At 42.7% G+C, this 16,726-nt stretch overlaps 1 protein-coding gene across 1 annotated transcript in view; it reads right to left on the minus strand.

Annotated features, from left to right (window-relative positions):
• Positions 1-16,726, minus strand: part of NOSTRIN (nitric oxide synthase trafficking) — an 84,973-nt gene that overhangs the window by 3,805 nt on the left and 64,442 nt on the right. Inside the window, exons 10-14 of the mRNA XM_073647004.1 lie at positions 8,834-8,959; positions 8,637-8,745; positions 6,326-6,414; positions 5,880-6,005; positions 3,351-3,588 (exon numbers count right to left, since the gene is read on the minus strand). Of these exons, the coding sequence (XP_073503105.1) occupies positions 3,351-3,588; positions 5,880-6,005; positions 6,326-6,414; positions 8,637-8,745; positions 8,834-8,959 (688 nt within the window). The remainder of the gene's footprint in view (positions 1-3,350; positions 3,589-5,879; positions 6,006-6,325; positions 6,415-8,636; positions 8,746-8,833; positions 8,960-16,726) is intronic.

Below are 16,726 nucleotides of genomic sequence, written 5' to 3' on the forward strand. Positions count from 1 at the left end.
CGTGGGTCCATAGCTTGATATGCTTCCGCAGCTCCACTCTCAAAGAGCCCCACCAGATGTCTGACCCGCTCCATTTCTGGAACTTCCATTAACTGATATTGATGGTCAAAGTCTTGAAAGAATCCCCCAATGTACCCTGAAGCCTCATTAAATGGCTTAAAGTCCTTACGAGACACTCTTGGAGTTTCCCTCATGGTGGGTGTGGTGGTCAATGTCTGCCTGGGGTTTCTAGCTGCTTCCACAGTGAGCTGCCTTTCTTCGAATGGCCTCCCATTTATCTTCTATGGTGGCTTCATCCCCAAGCAATGCCATCTCCTACTCATACCACACAACCCACTGACTTTTCAGGGCATTTACCTCCAATTGATCTGGGAATCCACCTTCAGTGCCATCTTGAAGGCTGGCTCCTTCTAAAGCCTCAATTAGTTGCTCTTTGGATAGTACTTTGTAACTGACCCCTAATTCACGGGCCTTTGTTTGTAGATTCCCCACAGTCCAATTCCTATATCCTGAGGTTCTGGCTCCATTCGTTGCTGGGCCGCTGATATCCATTCCCTCTGCTCTGTTTGTGACGGGGTGTGAGATGGAGCAGGCACAGACAGCAGACCAATGAACAATCCCATAACCTTTATTGGGACTAGGAGAATATAACACCAAACGTAGCTGTAGTTCCGTAGGGTCAGTAACACAGAAAGGGACAAATCCGGGGGCGCCACCCGGTAATCCAACTCCAAGTACAATGCAACAACAGTCTCAGACTAAGTCCTCAAATCCAGCAGGGTGGCAAGACATCACAATCCCACGTGGCAACTGATCTCCAATGTCCAATAGTCCAACGAATCTCCAATAGTCCATACACGGCACTAGGATCAGGCCTCAGCACAGTTCCTAGCCCTTCACAGAGCACAGCATCAACTAACTAAAAAAAATATATGTCTTATTGTTCTCCTTCTCTTGGGATCAGCCCCCAGGTTGGGCAGAGATACACGCACCCCACCCCCTTAAACATTTACTACAGGTAACTCAAAGAATGATGACTCTTCTAGAACTCCAGTCTCCAGCCTGTCTGCAGAATTGTGTATTTAAGGGAAGCCCCATGCAGAGAGGAACAAAGCCCCCCAAGCCCCCACTAGATGCAGGACAGAAAATGCTAATATAGGCCTGAGTCCAGTATGGTCCATGAAAACAAGCTGAGGTGGGGGGGGGCACTTTGTTACAATAGTGGGCTCAGGAGCTGAGCCTGTACCACACCTGACAGATACCAACTGTGTTACACAGGCAAAATCTGTCTGTAACAGCAGGGATTGGCGCTAAGCTCTGATGCTGCTGTTAACCTCTTAAATGACACTGTCAATCTCTGACAGACACATTTAAGGCATATTAGCCTAGTGAGCTTTCTATTCCGGGTGGTCATCGCTTTCCTATGATGCGATTGCAGGGTGCTGATGGGCTGCCATGACAGCCAGATGCTTGCTGAAAGCCCCCATGGCTGCTATGTTGGTACTTCTGTGAAGCCCAGCCAAAAGCTTAGCTTTGTAGGAGACGGTGATGTTATCTATATACTACAATACAGACCGAAGTTTTAGGTTCACTAAGGGGACTAAGAAAAAAAGTAAAAAAAAAATGTTTTAAAAATGTAAAATAAAAGTCAAAAAAATCGAATCACCCCTTTTTCTCCCCATTAAAAACAAATACATAAAATTAAAAAAATAAACATATTCAGTATCATGCACCTTTAAAAGTCCAGTCTATCAAAATATATAATTATTTAACACTTAAAGTAAATGCCACAAAGCAAAATAAAAATTAAGATGCCAAAATTGCCATTCTTTTGGTCACCACTATTCTCAAATGAACAATAAAAAGTGAACAAACATTGTATGTACCCAAAATAGTATCAATAAAATTGTCAGCTATCGCCATGTGTCACGGGGATGCCACGACAGAGTGGGGCCGAAAGATTGCAGCGTCTGATTACACGTACATCTGCTCTGGTTAGAACTGTTCCACCTTTCTTTTAGCAGTTCAGGTTTTCCTTGCTCTATTCTTGCAAGGGTTAATCAGTCCTGTTTGTCTCCTGAAGCTCTCCATCCTGAGTTGTCTCAGCTGTTCTGAGTTCATCACTTCCCTCTAGTTTACATACTCTCCTCTAAGCTTCAGTTGTTGCCAGTGATAGCTTGCAACTGCCTGGTTTGAGGAGTGAGCTGAGAAATGAGCAGGTGTTTGGAGTTGTTTCAGGAGATATATGCGTGTAGTGGTTTGTGTCTGCGTCTCCCAATCTTTATTCCTATTTCCTTTGACTCGCCTTCCCCTTCCCTATTTCCCACTCAATTGTTTGAGAGTGTATGATTGCAGTTTTCTTTTATTCCTGTCTGTTTCCCCTCTGTGCTTTTATGTTAGAGCAGGTCTAGCTCTATTTTTATATATTTGGGATTTCACAACATTTGGAATTTTTGTATCATTCAAAATCACAACTTGTTATGCGTAAAACAAACCCTCATTCATATGATTATGTCTACTGAAAAATTAAAAATGTATGGCTTTTGGAAGAAACAAAAGAGCAAAATTTAAAAATTTGCCGTGGCTGGAAGACGTTAAGAACGTGCATGCTTGCAGCTGCACCTCTTGTGTTTTGTTTGCTGTTGCCGGCTTCACTTTGTTAGCAGATGCTGAACTTCGCCTTTTGCACTCCCCTAAGAAGCAAGTTTGGGAATTAATTTCTAGAATGGTTTCTCATCTAAATCTTACAACTTCAAGGAAAAAGGCAGCTACAATCTAATACATTTTGCATAACATTTTTTTCCTTTGGCTTTTTGTGATGATATATTTTATTCCATACATTCATGGACCTCATTAAGTTTTATTGACGCGGATAGGAAATTGATTAAAGAGAGAATCCAATTTGCTGCCCACCTCTGATACAGGCCAGATATTTTTATAATGCACTTTCCATTCCCTTACTAATATTTGTCCCACTAGCTTTGCTTTAATTTGGCTGAACTACTAATTGCTCACATATAGAAGCTTACAGCCTAGACATCTCCTGACAGAGTATCACAAAATCATGTTTTTTTTTAAACGTCTCATCTTGCGTGTCTCATTTTGGGAAATGTTGAGACAAGAAATAAGGTAAGGAAGAACACATCTATATATCCCTATTCCATTTTCTCCTGTCTATAAGACCCTTTTTTGCCTTTAGTTTTAGAAGTTGTCTAAAAGAGCCTATAACATAACGATTGTCGAAATCCAATAAAAAACAACTACAAAGAAACACTCATGATACCCAAGTAGAAATCTTAACAATATTGGTCATATCAATAATATATGATGAAATAAAAATGTAATTTTACCATTTTCTTGAGCATTGCCATCACGCATCCTCATTGAACCGCGAAGATTCCTAGAAGATCTTTTAGATAAACCTCTTGGAGGTTTGTTTGGGTGATCAACGCAGTCAGAGTCTATGTATTCATTAGATAGTGGATGATTGGACTCATAGCTTCTGGTAGACATCCTGCTGCTTTGGGAACGTCTTAGTTTAGAGGTATTTATAGAACGAGATATCTGCACCGAGCAGAGTTGGCAGCCCTGCGAATAAGGAAGACATGAACACATGACACATTGAGGTCTCGCTCTCCAGGGATAAGGAGGCTATGGTTCATCATTTTCAGTATTGAAGTATATTCTAAATCAGGTTAGGGTTGGCGAGCTCCTGGAGGTATAGTATATAACTTCTTTTTTACGATAACTTGTGTCGAAATTATTGCTGGAACCGATGTACTTTATTAGTGGCGATTACATGAGGAACATCTCTTGAGCTCAAACTTCTGCTCATAGTCAAAAAGGGTTCAGTCTCCCAGAAGAATAATATTCTCAAGAACATAAAAGTTTACAATTGTTTTAAGACAGTACAGCCATTGTTGCATTTTAATTTTTTTTATGGAGCCTGTGTTGATATTTATTGACACATCAAGGGAAACATCAACTCTGAAAGATTGGGAGCTATGAATGTTGAATCTAATGCTGGTTTAGAATTTTAACTAAATAACTGAAACTAATTTTAGGGACCCAAGTAAACAATGAGGTTGACTACTACCCTTCAAATCATGAATATCTATACACAGCATAGACAAAACAACAAGTATTGAACATTAAAAGAGTTCTCCGGGAATAGAAAATAAATAAATGAAAGAAAATTACATTATAAGTAAATTCCTAAATACCAAATCACCCTTGTTTTGCCTAAGGAGGTATAACTATGATATTTTAAAATGTCAGTCATCTTGTTTCACTGAAAAAAAAACTGTTAATAGGTCAAGTGCCTGTGAGAATGTGCAGTGGGAAGCTCAGACCCTCCTTCATGTGTAGAAACATGTGCAGTCAGTAGATATTCTGATCTAATATAAGAGATATCAGGAGACTGCTCACACCTCTGTCCACCCGGTTTTTCTGATCTAATACTGGAGATACCAGGGGAGCTGAGGTGAGAAGAGGCGGCTCACACTGCTGTCCACCCTGTCTATCTTATCTAATACTGGAGATACCAGGTGGGTGACGTAAGAAGAGGCTGCTCACATTGATGTTTGCCCTGTCTATCTGATCTAATACTGGAGATACCAGGGGTTCTGAGGTTAGAATAAGCTGCTCACACTTCTGTCCACCCTGTCTATCTGATCTAATAATGGAGAGACGAGGAGGGTGATGTAAGAAGAGGCTGCTCACACTTCTGTCCACCCTGTCTATCTGATCTAATACTGGAGATACCAGGGGGGTGATGTAAGAAGAGGCTGCTCACACTTCTGTCCACCCTGTCTATCTGATCTAATAATGGAGAGACCAGGGGTGCTGAGGTAATAAGAAGCTGCTCAGAAGTCTGTCCACCCTGTCTATCTGATCTAATAATGGAGATACCAGGGGGGATGAGGTAACAAGAGGCGGCTCACACTGCTGTCGACCCTGTCTATCTGATCTAATACTGGAGATGCCAGGAGCTGCTCACACTTCTGTCCACCTTGTCTATCTGATATAATACTGGAGATACCAGGGGTGTCGAGGTAGGAAGAAGATGCTCACACTTCTGTCCACCCTGACTTTCTGATCTAATAATGGAGATACCAGGGGTTTCAATGTAAGAAGAAACTGCTCACACTTCTGTCCACCCTGTCTATCTGATCTAATCATGTAGATACCAGGGGTGCTGAGGTAAGAAGAGGCTGCTCACACTGTTGTCCTCCACATCTTTCTAATATAATAGTGAAGACACAAGAAATGCTGAGGTAAGAAGAGGCCGCTCACGCTGCTGTCCACCCTGTCTATCTGATCTAATACTGGAGATACCAGAAGTGCTGAGGAAAAAGAGGCTGCTCACACTGCTGTCCACCTTGTCTATCTGATCTAATGCTGGAAGTAAACCCTTTGTTACCCTCTGTGCTCTGACTGGCTTCCCATGACTGTGCATTTGGAACCTACGTCTTTGTACCTTTCTGACTTGTTATGTTTTATCCCTCAGCTCTCTTCACAAGGGATGTAACCAAAGGCAGATCCATATATAGGGGTTTAATAGTGAAGACGAAGGAGCTTATGAACCCTACTAAGTGGAGTGACTGTGTAAGTCTGTAATTGGATATTAGCTTTGAGCTGTTAGATTTATTACCTTATAGTATTTTATTGTATCTCTGTATGACTCCAATATGAGTATTCTGTTAGATTTCATACCAATTCAACAGAAAAAATCATGCATTTGACTCTCTATATAAGGAGGTATTCTCACCTTAAAGTATTGCTTCATGCTGGGAAAACCAGGCTCCATGAACAATGCAGAGCTCCATTCAGATAAAGTAAAATCAGCTAAACAGTCATAATAAAAGAAACTACTCTACCTTCTCTTTCCACTTTGTCATCCGCTCGCTGCAGGGATGGGTTGGAAGAGTTTTCTGCTGAAGTGCTGCCATTGCCAAGGAGAGTTTAAAGTGATTTGCTTCAAGTAGGTGGATTTTCAAGATTGTCTATAAAATTGTAAAAGATTGACATACACAATACAACAAGGAAACTGTTTGTTTTTTTAAACCACGATGCTATGAAAATATACATTATAAAATAGTAATATCTTTTTCTCAAAACTTGAAAAAGAGTAAAAAAAAACAAAAAAAAAACTGAAAACCCTGAAGAAGGAACAATAATATTTTATAGGTCAATCATTTCAGAAAAGCATGGAGCACCCATGAGAAGAAATATAAAAATAGCAGAAAACGAGAGAGGGCTGAAAAGCGGCTAAATAAATTGATATCATTTTTCATACTTTACATATAACTTGAATAATGTCTACCTCGTCCAGAAGAACAGCTGTTTCTTCCTCATTTTTCACATCAGAAAATGCTGGGTTTTCTCTATAGGCTCTCATCATTTTTTCCAGCCCTATAACAAAAGAATTATTTTTACATTATCATGATGTATGAATTGCTACAAATTCTTCTTTATTTTCTTCTTCTGTTTTGTCTTCTTCTTTTTATTATTAGTATTATTATTTATTTATTTTTATTACTATTTACATTTTTTTTTAGTATTAAAAGGCATCTGCACTTCCCATATATTGCATCCTAAAGGGAGTCTGTCAGCTCAAAACAAGCAAAGGGGTTTGGTGCACCCTTGGTGTGACCAAGCAGTTCAGTGCACCTTCCTATCTACTTGTCTCCAGCTATCTCCATCCTTCTCTTCTTTGATTGACACTTCTGGCTTTCCAGGGTCCCGAGGTTGAGGTAGGTGAAAAACAAGTAGGTGGGAACTGTATAACTACGCCAGAGTCACATTGTGCTTGTGCTTAGTTTGAAAGGTAATTTTGTGTATGATCTGAAAGGAGAACAAGGTGCTACCTGTATAACACCACTGACAACTGATGGAGGGGAGTCAAAGGATTAGTCGCTCATCTGGATGGGTTGTGTAAGGCACAACTTCATTGAAAAATTACAAGGATCCCAAGCGTGGCTGCTGCTCTGACCGCTGTACTCACAACAACAGGATGGAGGACTAGACAAATGAAGAAGGATAGGGTGTGGTGGATCTGGAGCGGTGCCGCTGACAAAGGTGGTTCCAGCCGGTGAGTATGAAATATGTTCCAACATAGAAATAAACTTGGAACATATTTCATACTCACCGGCTGGAATCACTTTTGGCAGCGGCACCGCCCGGGATCCACTGCATCTTATCCTTCTTCTTTTAATGCACTGCTCCAGCATTTTGTGTTTTTTTTTCAGGGCTGGAGTGGCGCGTTAAATGTAAACCCCCTGCCACTGTTCTTAAACTCACCTTCTGGCGGCTTCACCTTTTACTGACGCTGCTCCGGTACCACGGCACCATCTTGTGCCCGTAACTTCTGACTGGCCAGAAGTCAGAAGTTACGTCACAAGTAGAGATTTAACTATGTATGACATATATAATGTATAGGTTATAAATGACTAATAGTTGTCTCATCTCTGGGACCCTCACCTATCTTTATATAACTGGTGAGTAAATCCGTTACCTTTCTCCATAGAATTAGTGAGTACAGCCACCTCTCTATTTACTTCTGTAGGTTCTGCTAATAATAATAATAATCTTTATTTATATGAAGCCAACATATTTGACAAAACTTTACAATTTAGAGGGTAAATATTCAAATGAATTGAGTAAAAAGATGCAAAGTACCCTGGTCCTTTTTTCTATTTCCTATGTGAAGAAAAAGGATCCATTTGTTATATATTATTTATTTCTGTTGAGCTCCATAGACAAAGAAGTTAACAGTGGTCTCCACTTCCATTGAGTCATGAAAGATGCCACAGTTACATCTAAGGAAATTATCATTTACAAACAGAAGATTTGGTTTGCAAAAAAAATATATCAGTTTGCATCAAAATCAGGTCAGGATTGACAGGAGAAGGAATCTAAAGGAGCGCTGCCCATTCTTAAAGCTATGGCCTCATTTTTTAAGATATTAGTAGGGGTCTCAGGAGTCAGACCTTTACCAATTAGGAAAATGTAGCATAATCAGATCACTTTGCCTAAATCTATGTTTCCACTGAGATTTTTTATGTGCATTTTGAAGCGGACGCATTTTGATATCCAAATTAAAAATCAGTTCAAATACTCTTGCAATATACTCTCTGATGAAGTGGTAAAAGAAACTTAGTGTGAATATACACTTAGAGGGGTTGTCCAATACCCAGACAGCTCTTTTTCAATCATTATTTTTCCCCCATCTTCGGTGCCAGCGGCGTTCCAGCAGTGTCAGCACTGGCTTTTCCAGGGCTCGCATGACATTGTTCTGTCAGGCGATCCCTGTGGCCCATCAGCTGCAGCTTCACTGTCCCCTCCTTAGGACAAATCAGACATCCAGAGAAAGTCAGCGAGCAGCCGCGGCTCTGACTTCCTCTGGATGCCAGTTACGCCCAAAGGAGGGGAGAGTGAAGCAGCAGCGGATTGGCCGCAGGGATAGCATGACATAATCAGTGCTGAACGGCATCGGTACAGGAGGTGAGAATAGCAGTCTGACTGAAAAATAGCCATTAGGTATTACAACGGACACTTTCATACAGTAAAGGAGTAAAATGAAAAACTTTATTATTCTTTTAGTCTCTGTTATTATTTCATTGTTGCAAACTGACCTTCTCTGTCTTTTATTGTTTTCTCCATGTCATTCTGGAGTCTCTCAAGCTTCTCACTAATAGATTCGATTCTTCTATTTGTATCCATAACGGCAGAGCTGTCTTCTTCCTAAAATGCATAACAAAGCGCGAGTGCCGATTTCAGCCGCACGCTGTTAGCTAACGCACAACGCATTTGTGATACTTTCATCACTTACATAATAATCGAGCAGTAGAAATTCGGACTTGTTGTCTTCAGTAAAGATGGTCGTTTCTTCCATAAAAGTCTGAATATCCTTCTCAACATCGATATTTTTAATCGCCTGATCTATTTGGCCCTGACACTAAAAAGTAAAATGCAAACAATGACTTATACCGTGGTATCGATAAGAAACCACAAACAAGCTGCTGTTGATAGAACTTTTAATATTTGCTTCTATTTAAAACTTTCAGCACACATTTTATTAACACAAAAATATACATTAAAAAGTAGCAGTCTTTTAATTTTTATTTCCTAAATCAATAACGAACATGAAAATAAGCAACTTTATCATATATCTTATCACAGAAATCAGCTTCTTTCTCCTTCTGAATTGATATTTCACTCTCAAGTCATGAGCAAAATCAGTAAAATCTGTATTCAGAGCAGACAGTTTTCCCCATTACTGAGACAGGAAATGACAGTTGGTGCTTTTGAAATTCTATGGAGGAGGGAGGAGCTAGAGGCCAACACAGACATTCTATTGTAAGTTCTCTTGAAACAATAGTTAAATTTATCCATAGAAACTTATGAGCACCAACTGTCATCTCCTATCTCAGCAATGAAATGTCTTGGTTCACTGAAAGACACATTTTATCCGTGTATTCAAAATTTTGAGACTGAACATCTCAATTCAGGAGGAGAAAAAAGCTGATATGCATTACAAAGTTTCTTATTTTTATGTTTACTATTTATTTATGAAGAAAAAAAAATAATACTCTAAGTATTTTTATGTTTTTTAGACTATTTAGGTGTTTTCAAAGAAATCAGGTGTTAATAATATAAAAATCAGATTAGTAATAATCGGAGAAAATTTGAGCTTTCACACAATCCGTAATTATGAAAAAAAAAATTATATGTGACATTATGTTACCAATTTCAATAATGGGTTACCACTAGTGTTGAGCGATACCTTCCGATATCAGGAAATATCGTATCGGATTGGATCGGGCCGATACCCAAAAAGTATCGGATATCGCCAATTCCGATACCGGAAACCAATGCAAGTCAATGGGACACAAATATCGGAATGAAAATAAACCCTTTCTTTCCTTGTAGGTTAATTCTACATGAAGTAAAACAACTAAGAATAATGTAGAATGACATGAAAAGCCGGCAATTCATCAGCGGCATACACCGGTACCCGACAATTTACAACAGAAAGAATAGAGCTTCACACATAGATTAGATAGATAGAAACAAGTCAGTCACATATATATGAAGTACAGTGACAGTGTTGCTTACTGTACTTGTCATTTAGTGTAAAGGATTTATTAAAAAAAATATTAGTGTTTTCGTGCACCGTCTCTTTAAAAAAGCCGGCCGGCAATTCAGCAGCGGTACCCGACAATTTATAACAGAAAGAATAGAGCTTCACACATAGATTAGATAGATAGAAACATGTCAGCCACATATATAAGAAGTACAGTGATAGTGTTGCTTACTGTACTTGTCATTTAGTGTAAAAGATTTATTTAAAAAAATAATAGTGTTTTCATGCACCGTCTCTTTAAGAAAGCCGGCCGGCAATTCAGCATCTGTACCCAACAATTTATAACAGAAAGAATAGAGAATCACACATAGATTAGATAGATAGAAACATGTCAGTCACATATATATGAAGTACAGTGACAGTGTTGATTACTGTACTTGTCATTTAGTGTTAAAATAAAGGATTTATTTAAAAAAAAATTGGCGTGGGGTTCCCCTTAATTTTAGGCTCTAGCGGAGGTTAAGCAGACAGCTGGGGCAAATGTTTGAAGCCTGGGAAGGGGGTAATACCCACGGAGCTTCCCAGGCTACTAATATCAGCCCCCAGCTGAATACCTAGCCTTTACTAGCTATTAAAATGGGGGAACCCCCCAAAAAAAATAACGTGGGGTCCCCCCTAATTTAATAGCTAGCACAGGCTAGGCAGACAGCTGGGGGCTGATATTAATAGCCCAGGAAGGGTGCCATGAATATTGGCCCCCTCCCAGGCTAGAAACACCAGCCGTCAGCCGCCCCAGAAATGGCGCATCCATAGGATGCGCCAATTCTGGCACTTAGCCTCGCTCTTCCACGCTGCCCTGGTGCGGTGGCAGGGGGTAATAGGGTTGGGGTTGATGTCAGCTTATAATGCCAGCTGACATCAAGCCCAGGTTAGTAATGGAGAGGCGTCTATAAGACACCCCCATTACTAACCCCATAGTCAAAGTTAAAAGAAAACACAAACACCCAGAATAAAGTCCTTTAATTGAAATAAAGACACAATTCTTTATTGTTCTAAATTAAACCATACTTACCATCACGCCCATTCCAGCTGAAGCCAACGATCTCCTGCAATAAAAGTAAAATAATAAAGCAACCTCATCCTTACCTTTCCATGGTTCCCAGGACAGCTTCAGCTCTGCTACATCGAGATGACAGGCTGGACCGCAGCAGAAAGCTGCCATCCAGCCTGTCATCCCGCAGACACTGAGAAGCGCAGGCATGCTTGCGCTCCTCAGTGTCTCTCTGTGACGTCATCCAGATGAGCCGAGTTCATGTCCAATGAACTCAGCTCACCTCATGCACGTCACTGACAGCGTGGGAAAATTCTCACGCTGAAGTGCTGAGTGCAGGAGAATTTTCCCACGCTGTCAGTGACGTGCATGAGGTGAGCTGAGTTCATTGGACATGACCTCGGCTCATCTGGATGCCGTCACAGCGAGACACTGAGGAGCGCAAGCATGCCTGCGCTTCTCAGTGTCTGCGGGATGACAGGCTGGATGGCAGCGTTCTGCTGCGGTCCAGCCTGTCATCTCGATGTAGCAGAGCTGAAGCTGTCCTGGGAACCATGGAAAGGTAAGGATGAGGTTGCTTTATTATTTTACTTTTATTGCAGGAGATCGTTGGCTTCAGCTGGAATGGGCGTGATGGTAAGTATGGTTTAATTTAGAACAATAAAGAATTGTGTCTTTATTTCAATTAAAGGACTTTTTTCTGGGTGTTTGTGTTTTTTTTAAATACTTTACTAGAAATTCATGGTGGTCATGTCTAATATTGGCGTGACCCCATGAATTTCGGGCTTAGGGCCAGCTGATAATGCCAAGCTGGCCTTAACCCCTTTATTACCCAGTGAGCCACCGCACCAGGGCCCTGGATGAGTTGGGTACAGCGCCAGAAGATGGCGCTTCTATGAACGCGCCATTTTCCGGGGCGGCTGCGGACTGCAATTTGCAGCGGGTGGGGCCCAGAAAGCTTGGGCCTCCCTGCGCTGCGGATTCCAGCCCCCAGCTGCCTTGTTGTACCTGGCTGGACACAAAAATAGGGCAAAGCCCCACGTATTTTTTTTTTTAATTATTTCATGAAATTCATGGAATAATTAAGAAAAAAAGGGCTTCCCTATATTGTTGTGTCCGGCTAGGTACAAATAGGCAGCTGGTGGTTGGGGGCAGCCCGTTCCTGCCTGCTGTACCTGACTGGACACAAATATAGGGCGAAGCCCCACATAATTTTTTTTTAATTATTTCATGAATTTCCTGAAATAATTAAAAAAAAATTGACGTGGGGCTTTGCACTATATTTGGGTCCAGCCAGGTACAGCAGGCAGGAACGGGCTGCCCCCAACCACCAGCTGCCTATTTGTACCTGGTTGGACACAACAATATAGGGAAGCCCTTTTTTTCTTAATTATTCCATGAATTTCATGAAATAATTTAAAAAAAAAAAAAAACGTGGAGCTTCTCCCTATTTTTGTGTCCAGCCAGGTACAACTAGGCAGCTGGGGGATGGAATCTGCAGCGCAGGGAGGCCCAAGCTTTCTGCCCCCCGCTGAAAATTGCAGTCCGCAGCCGCCCCGGAAAATGGCGCGTTCATAGAAGCTGGATGCTGTACCTGGCTGGCATACAAAAATATGGCGAAGCCCACGTCAAAAGTTTTGGGAAAAATTAATTAAAAAATAAATAATAATTTAGGGACTGCATCTTTATTAACTCCTCAAATGTCATTTAGTGTTAAAATAATGGATTTATTTAAAAAAAAAATGGCGTGGGATCCCCCATAATTTTAGTCTCTAGCGGAGGTTAAGCAGACGGCTGGGGCAGATGTTTGAAGCCTGGGAAGGGGGTAAAACCCACGGAGCTTCCCAGGCTACTAATATCAGCCCCTAGCTGAATACCTAGCCTTTACTAGCTATTAAAATGGGGGACCCCCCCCAAAAAAATGACGTGGGGTCCCCCCTATTTTAATAGCTAGCAAAGGCTAGGCAGACAGCTGGGGGCTGATATTAATAGCCCAGGAAGGGTGCCATGAATATTGGCCCCCTCCCAGGCTAGAAACACCAGTCGTCAGCCGCCCCAGAAATGGCGCATCCATAGGATGCGCCAACTCTGGCACTTAGCCTCGCTCTTCCACGCTGCCCTGGTGCGGTGGCAGGGGGTAATAGTGGTGGGGTTCATGTCAGCGCCAGCTGCCATGAAGCCCAGGTTAGTAATGATGGGCGTCTATAAGACACCCCCATTACTAACCTACAAAGTGTTAAAAAGAAAAAACACACTACACCCAGAAAAAAATAATTTATTTGAAATAAAACACACAATTTTATTTAATTCTTAGTTTACTAAAAATAATAGTTACCTGTTCACGTTCCTGCGCTGATCTCCCATGCACAGCTGTCACATCTGGAGATGGTGACAGCTGTGCATGGCTGCTGTAAGCTCACGCTGCCGGGAACACGTCCGCTCCCGGCAGTGGGAGCCACTGACTGAGGTCACCGGAGTGAATTCAGGCAGCGCAGCTCCGGAGACCTCCTTTACGGCACTGCTGTACCGTGGGAATTTCTCACGATACAGCAGGGCCGTAAAGGAGCTAACCGGAGCAGCGCTGCCTGAACTCCGGTGAACCCTTACGGCCCCGTCATTCTAGTGGCGGCAGCGGTTCAGAGCGGTCACAGTTTATGTGGCTGCTCTGAACTGGAGATCTTCGTGGGACACTCGTGGACTGCTACGGAGGGGTAAGGATAAGGTTGTGGTTTATTATTTTATATTTTATTACAGGAGATCGATGGCTTCGGGGAATTAGGTGTCTAGGTGAGTATAGGTGTAGTTTTTTATTTTTTACTTTATTTTAGGTGGCGATCGGCGGGGACAGGTAATGTATAAACTAATTTATTTTAGGTAACCACTGGCCACCAATGACATGTATCTAACATTTATTGGGGACACAGTAGGGCAATTTAAATAGCAGGATCAGTCTGATGGGAACTACTGCTCCCATCGAGCTGATCCTGCTGGCAGGAGTGGACGGGGGACAGACATAGGCCGATGGGAGTAGTAGTGTCACATCGGCCTATGTCTGCCTGCACGCACACACCCGCACAGACACCGCACACAACTGCACACATCGCACAGACACCGCGCACACCCGCACAAACATCGCGCACACACCCCGCACACACACTAATCATGACGGGCTGATGGTCTGGGAGGTGAGGCTGACCTGTGCGGCCGTGGGAAAGTTCATGTGAGTTCATGCAGTCAAGCATGAACTCACATGAACCCTCTGAGGGCAACGCGGCGACTTCAAATGAACAGCTGATCGGCATCAGCTGATACCTCAGCTGTTCATTTGAAATAACCGGCGGGAAAGCGCAGCACAGAACGGGAAAGCCGGCGGTGAAGTCTTTTCACTGCCGGCTTCCCCGCCCGGGTCCTTCACTCCCCGCTCCTTGGAGCTGCGCTCCCCGCCCGGTCCTAACTTACGATCGGGATGGGAGGTGGCGAGGGGAGCGGAGGATCGGGGTGGGAGGCTGCGGGGAAGCAGTATGGGGCTGTGTGATTGTTTAAAAGCCGGCGGCTTTATACCGCCCGCCGGCTTTTAAACAATCAGGAGAATTCTCCCCCGCTGGGATGGCATTCTGATGACAGGCTGGATCGCGCTGCCATCCAACTTGTCATCCTTCACAGACACTGCAGAGCGCAGGCATTATGGGAACTTCCGATTCCGGTATCCGATATTGTAAAAGTATCGGAATTAAGTATCGGAATTCCGATACCGCGAATATCGGCCGATACCCGATATTTCAGTATCGGAATGCTCAACACTAGTTACCACTTTTTAGGGCAGCCACCTTTTCTAGTCCCCAGAAAGAACATAATTTTTATAATGTCCATATGTCCTAAATATGGAATATGGGTAGAAGCTTGGGCGTAATTATAATAGGTGCAATCGCACTGGTAACACCCCCTTTCATTTATAATAATCTCTGGAGGTAGATCCTCAGGGAGATCTATGTCCGGCCCATAGATCTTAACAGCTCATTTGCATATTAAGAAAATGTGGATTTCTCTGGAATAAGTCAAAGGATCACAGACATCAAGGTATCATTTTATTCAGCTTCCTCTGACCTATGTGCCTACAGAGACGGCTTAGGAGTGTTGATCCTACTGACAGATTCATTTTAAGCAGTTCTCCAGGACCCTTCTACAGCAGTATTCTTGGATTACTAGGGTGTGATTAGGGAATGGGGAATAGGATTACTTACAATCAAATCTGAATTTTCAGGTTTACTGAAGGTAGACTTTGCTCTATTACTGAGCTTTTGCTGGGAAATGTTGACAAGAGTCAATGATATGTGAACTGATAAAATGTCAGTGACCTCATAAGCGTGCCAACGGGTCATACACATCATATAATGATACTCCATAAACAGATATAACAGCAAAGCATGACAGTAGTAAGACTTCAAAACTCTACTGGCCCTTAACTTCCGCATGGCTGTATGCTGCCATAAGGTGCCCCATCAGATGGCATACGTCAGAGATACACTTTTAGCGGGGAATCCTCCTGTTAAATGGGATGTGATGGAACACAACATATTTTTTTTTAAATGTTTTTCTGGATTTGTTTAACATTATAAAATCTGATGCATGCGGAGCTAGATTAATGGCCCATGCAGCTCTATGGGAGCCCTGTTAAAATGTGCGGTTCAATATGGTGCTTAAGAATGCACCTTAAAAGAGCAATTTACGATCAATGTACTGACAAATAGTTACCTAAACAGGACCTGTCACTTGAAACATACATACATACATACATACATATATATATATATATATATATATATATATATCATGTAGCTGATCTCTAGAGTTTGTTTTGTTTTTTTTTAATGCACATCTCCATTCATGAAATATAATCCTTTCATTCCAATACGCAAATGACACGCCCCCTGGGCCGTGGGGTACCCGGTGCCGGGCCGGAAGATGCTGGGGGTGATATCACGGTGGCTGGCCCGGTCCGTGGCCCAGGGCGGTCAACAAAAAGGGGATATTTATAGGGGATTTTTAGTAAGTTCGTGACGCCAACTGTGGAATGCGGCTAACGGGAGCCTCCGCTGCGGAGCAGTCCTTAGGAGCTGGTGTTACGGCAGCAGGGATGGTGTGGCTCTCCAAAGGTAGAGCTAGCTCCAGGGCAGTGTAGGGGTAGATGGTGGATGCTGGGGAGAGACGGCAGGACGGTCCCGGAGGAAAGACGGACACTCACACGGGGGATAAGCTTCAGTACCTTTACTGGTGACGATGCAGGCACGGTCCAGGGTACTCCGGGTGAAGGGTGCACTTTTGGACTCTCCCCAGTGAGCGGGTGTAGGGCCTCCTGATCCGTTGCTACCTCTTGCTAAGCTTCTGACCTGCCTGGAGCTAGGCCTAGCTTGGTTACTGTCTCTCTCTTGCACATGCTGACCTGGTGGTAGGGCCTTCTCTTGGAGATCACTCTCCCTGGATGCTGGGGCCTCCGTGACTCCTAGCCCTGGTACTGTAGTCAGCGTTTGTTAAACCTGGGACCTGTAGTCCTCCAGGTGTCCGGTGGTCCCTACTGGGTATAAAGGGAC

Source organism: Phyllobates terribilis, unplaced genomic scaffold, assembly GCF_046119375.1.
Source record: "Phyllobates terribilis strain yellow unplaced genomic scaffold, ASM4611937v1 Scaffold_9__5_contigs__length_417890890, whole genome shotgun sequence".
NCBI classification, from domain to species: Eukaryota; Metazoa; Chordata; class Amphibia; order Anura; family Dendrobatidae; genus Phyllobates; species Phyllobates terribilis.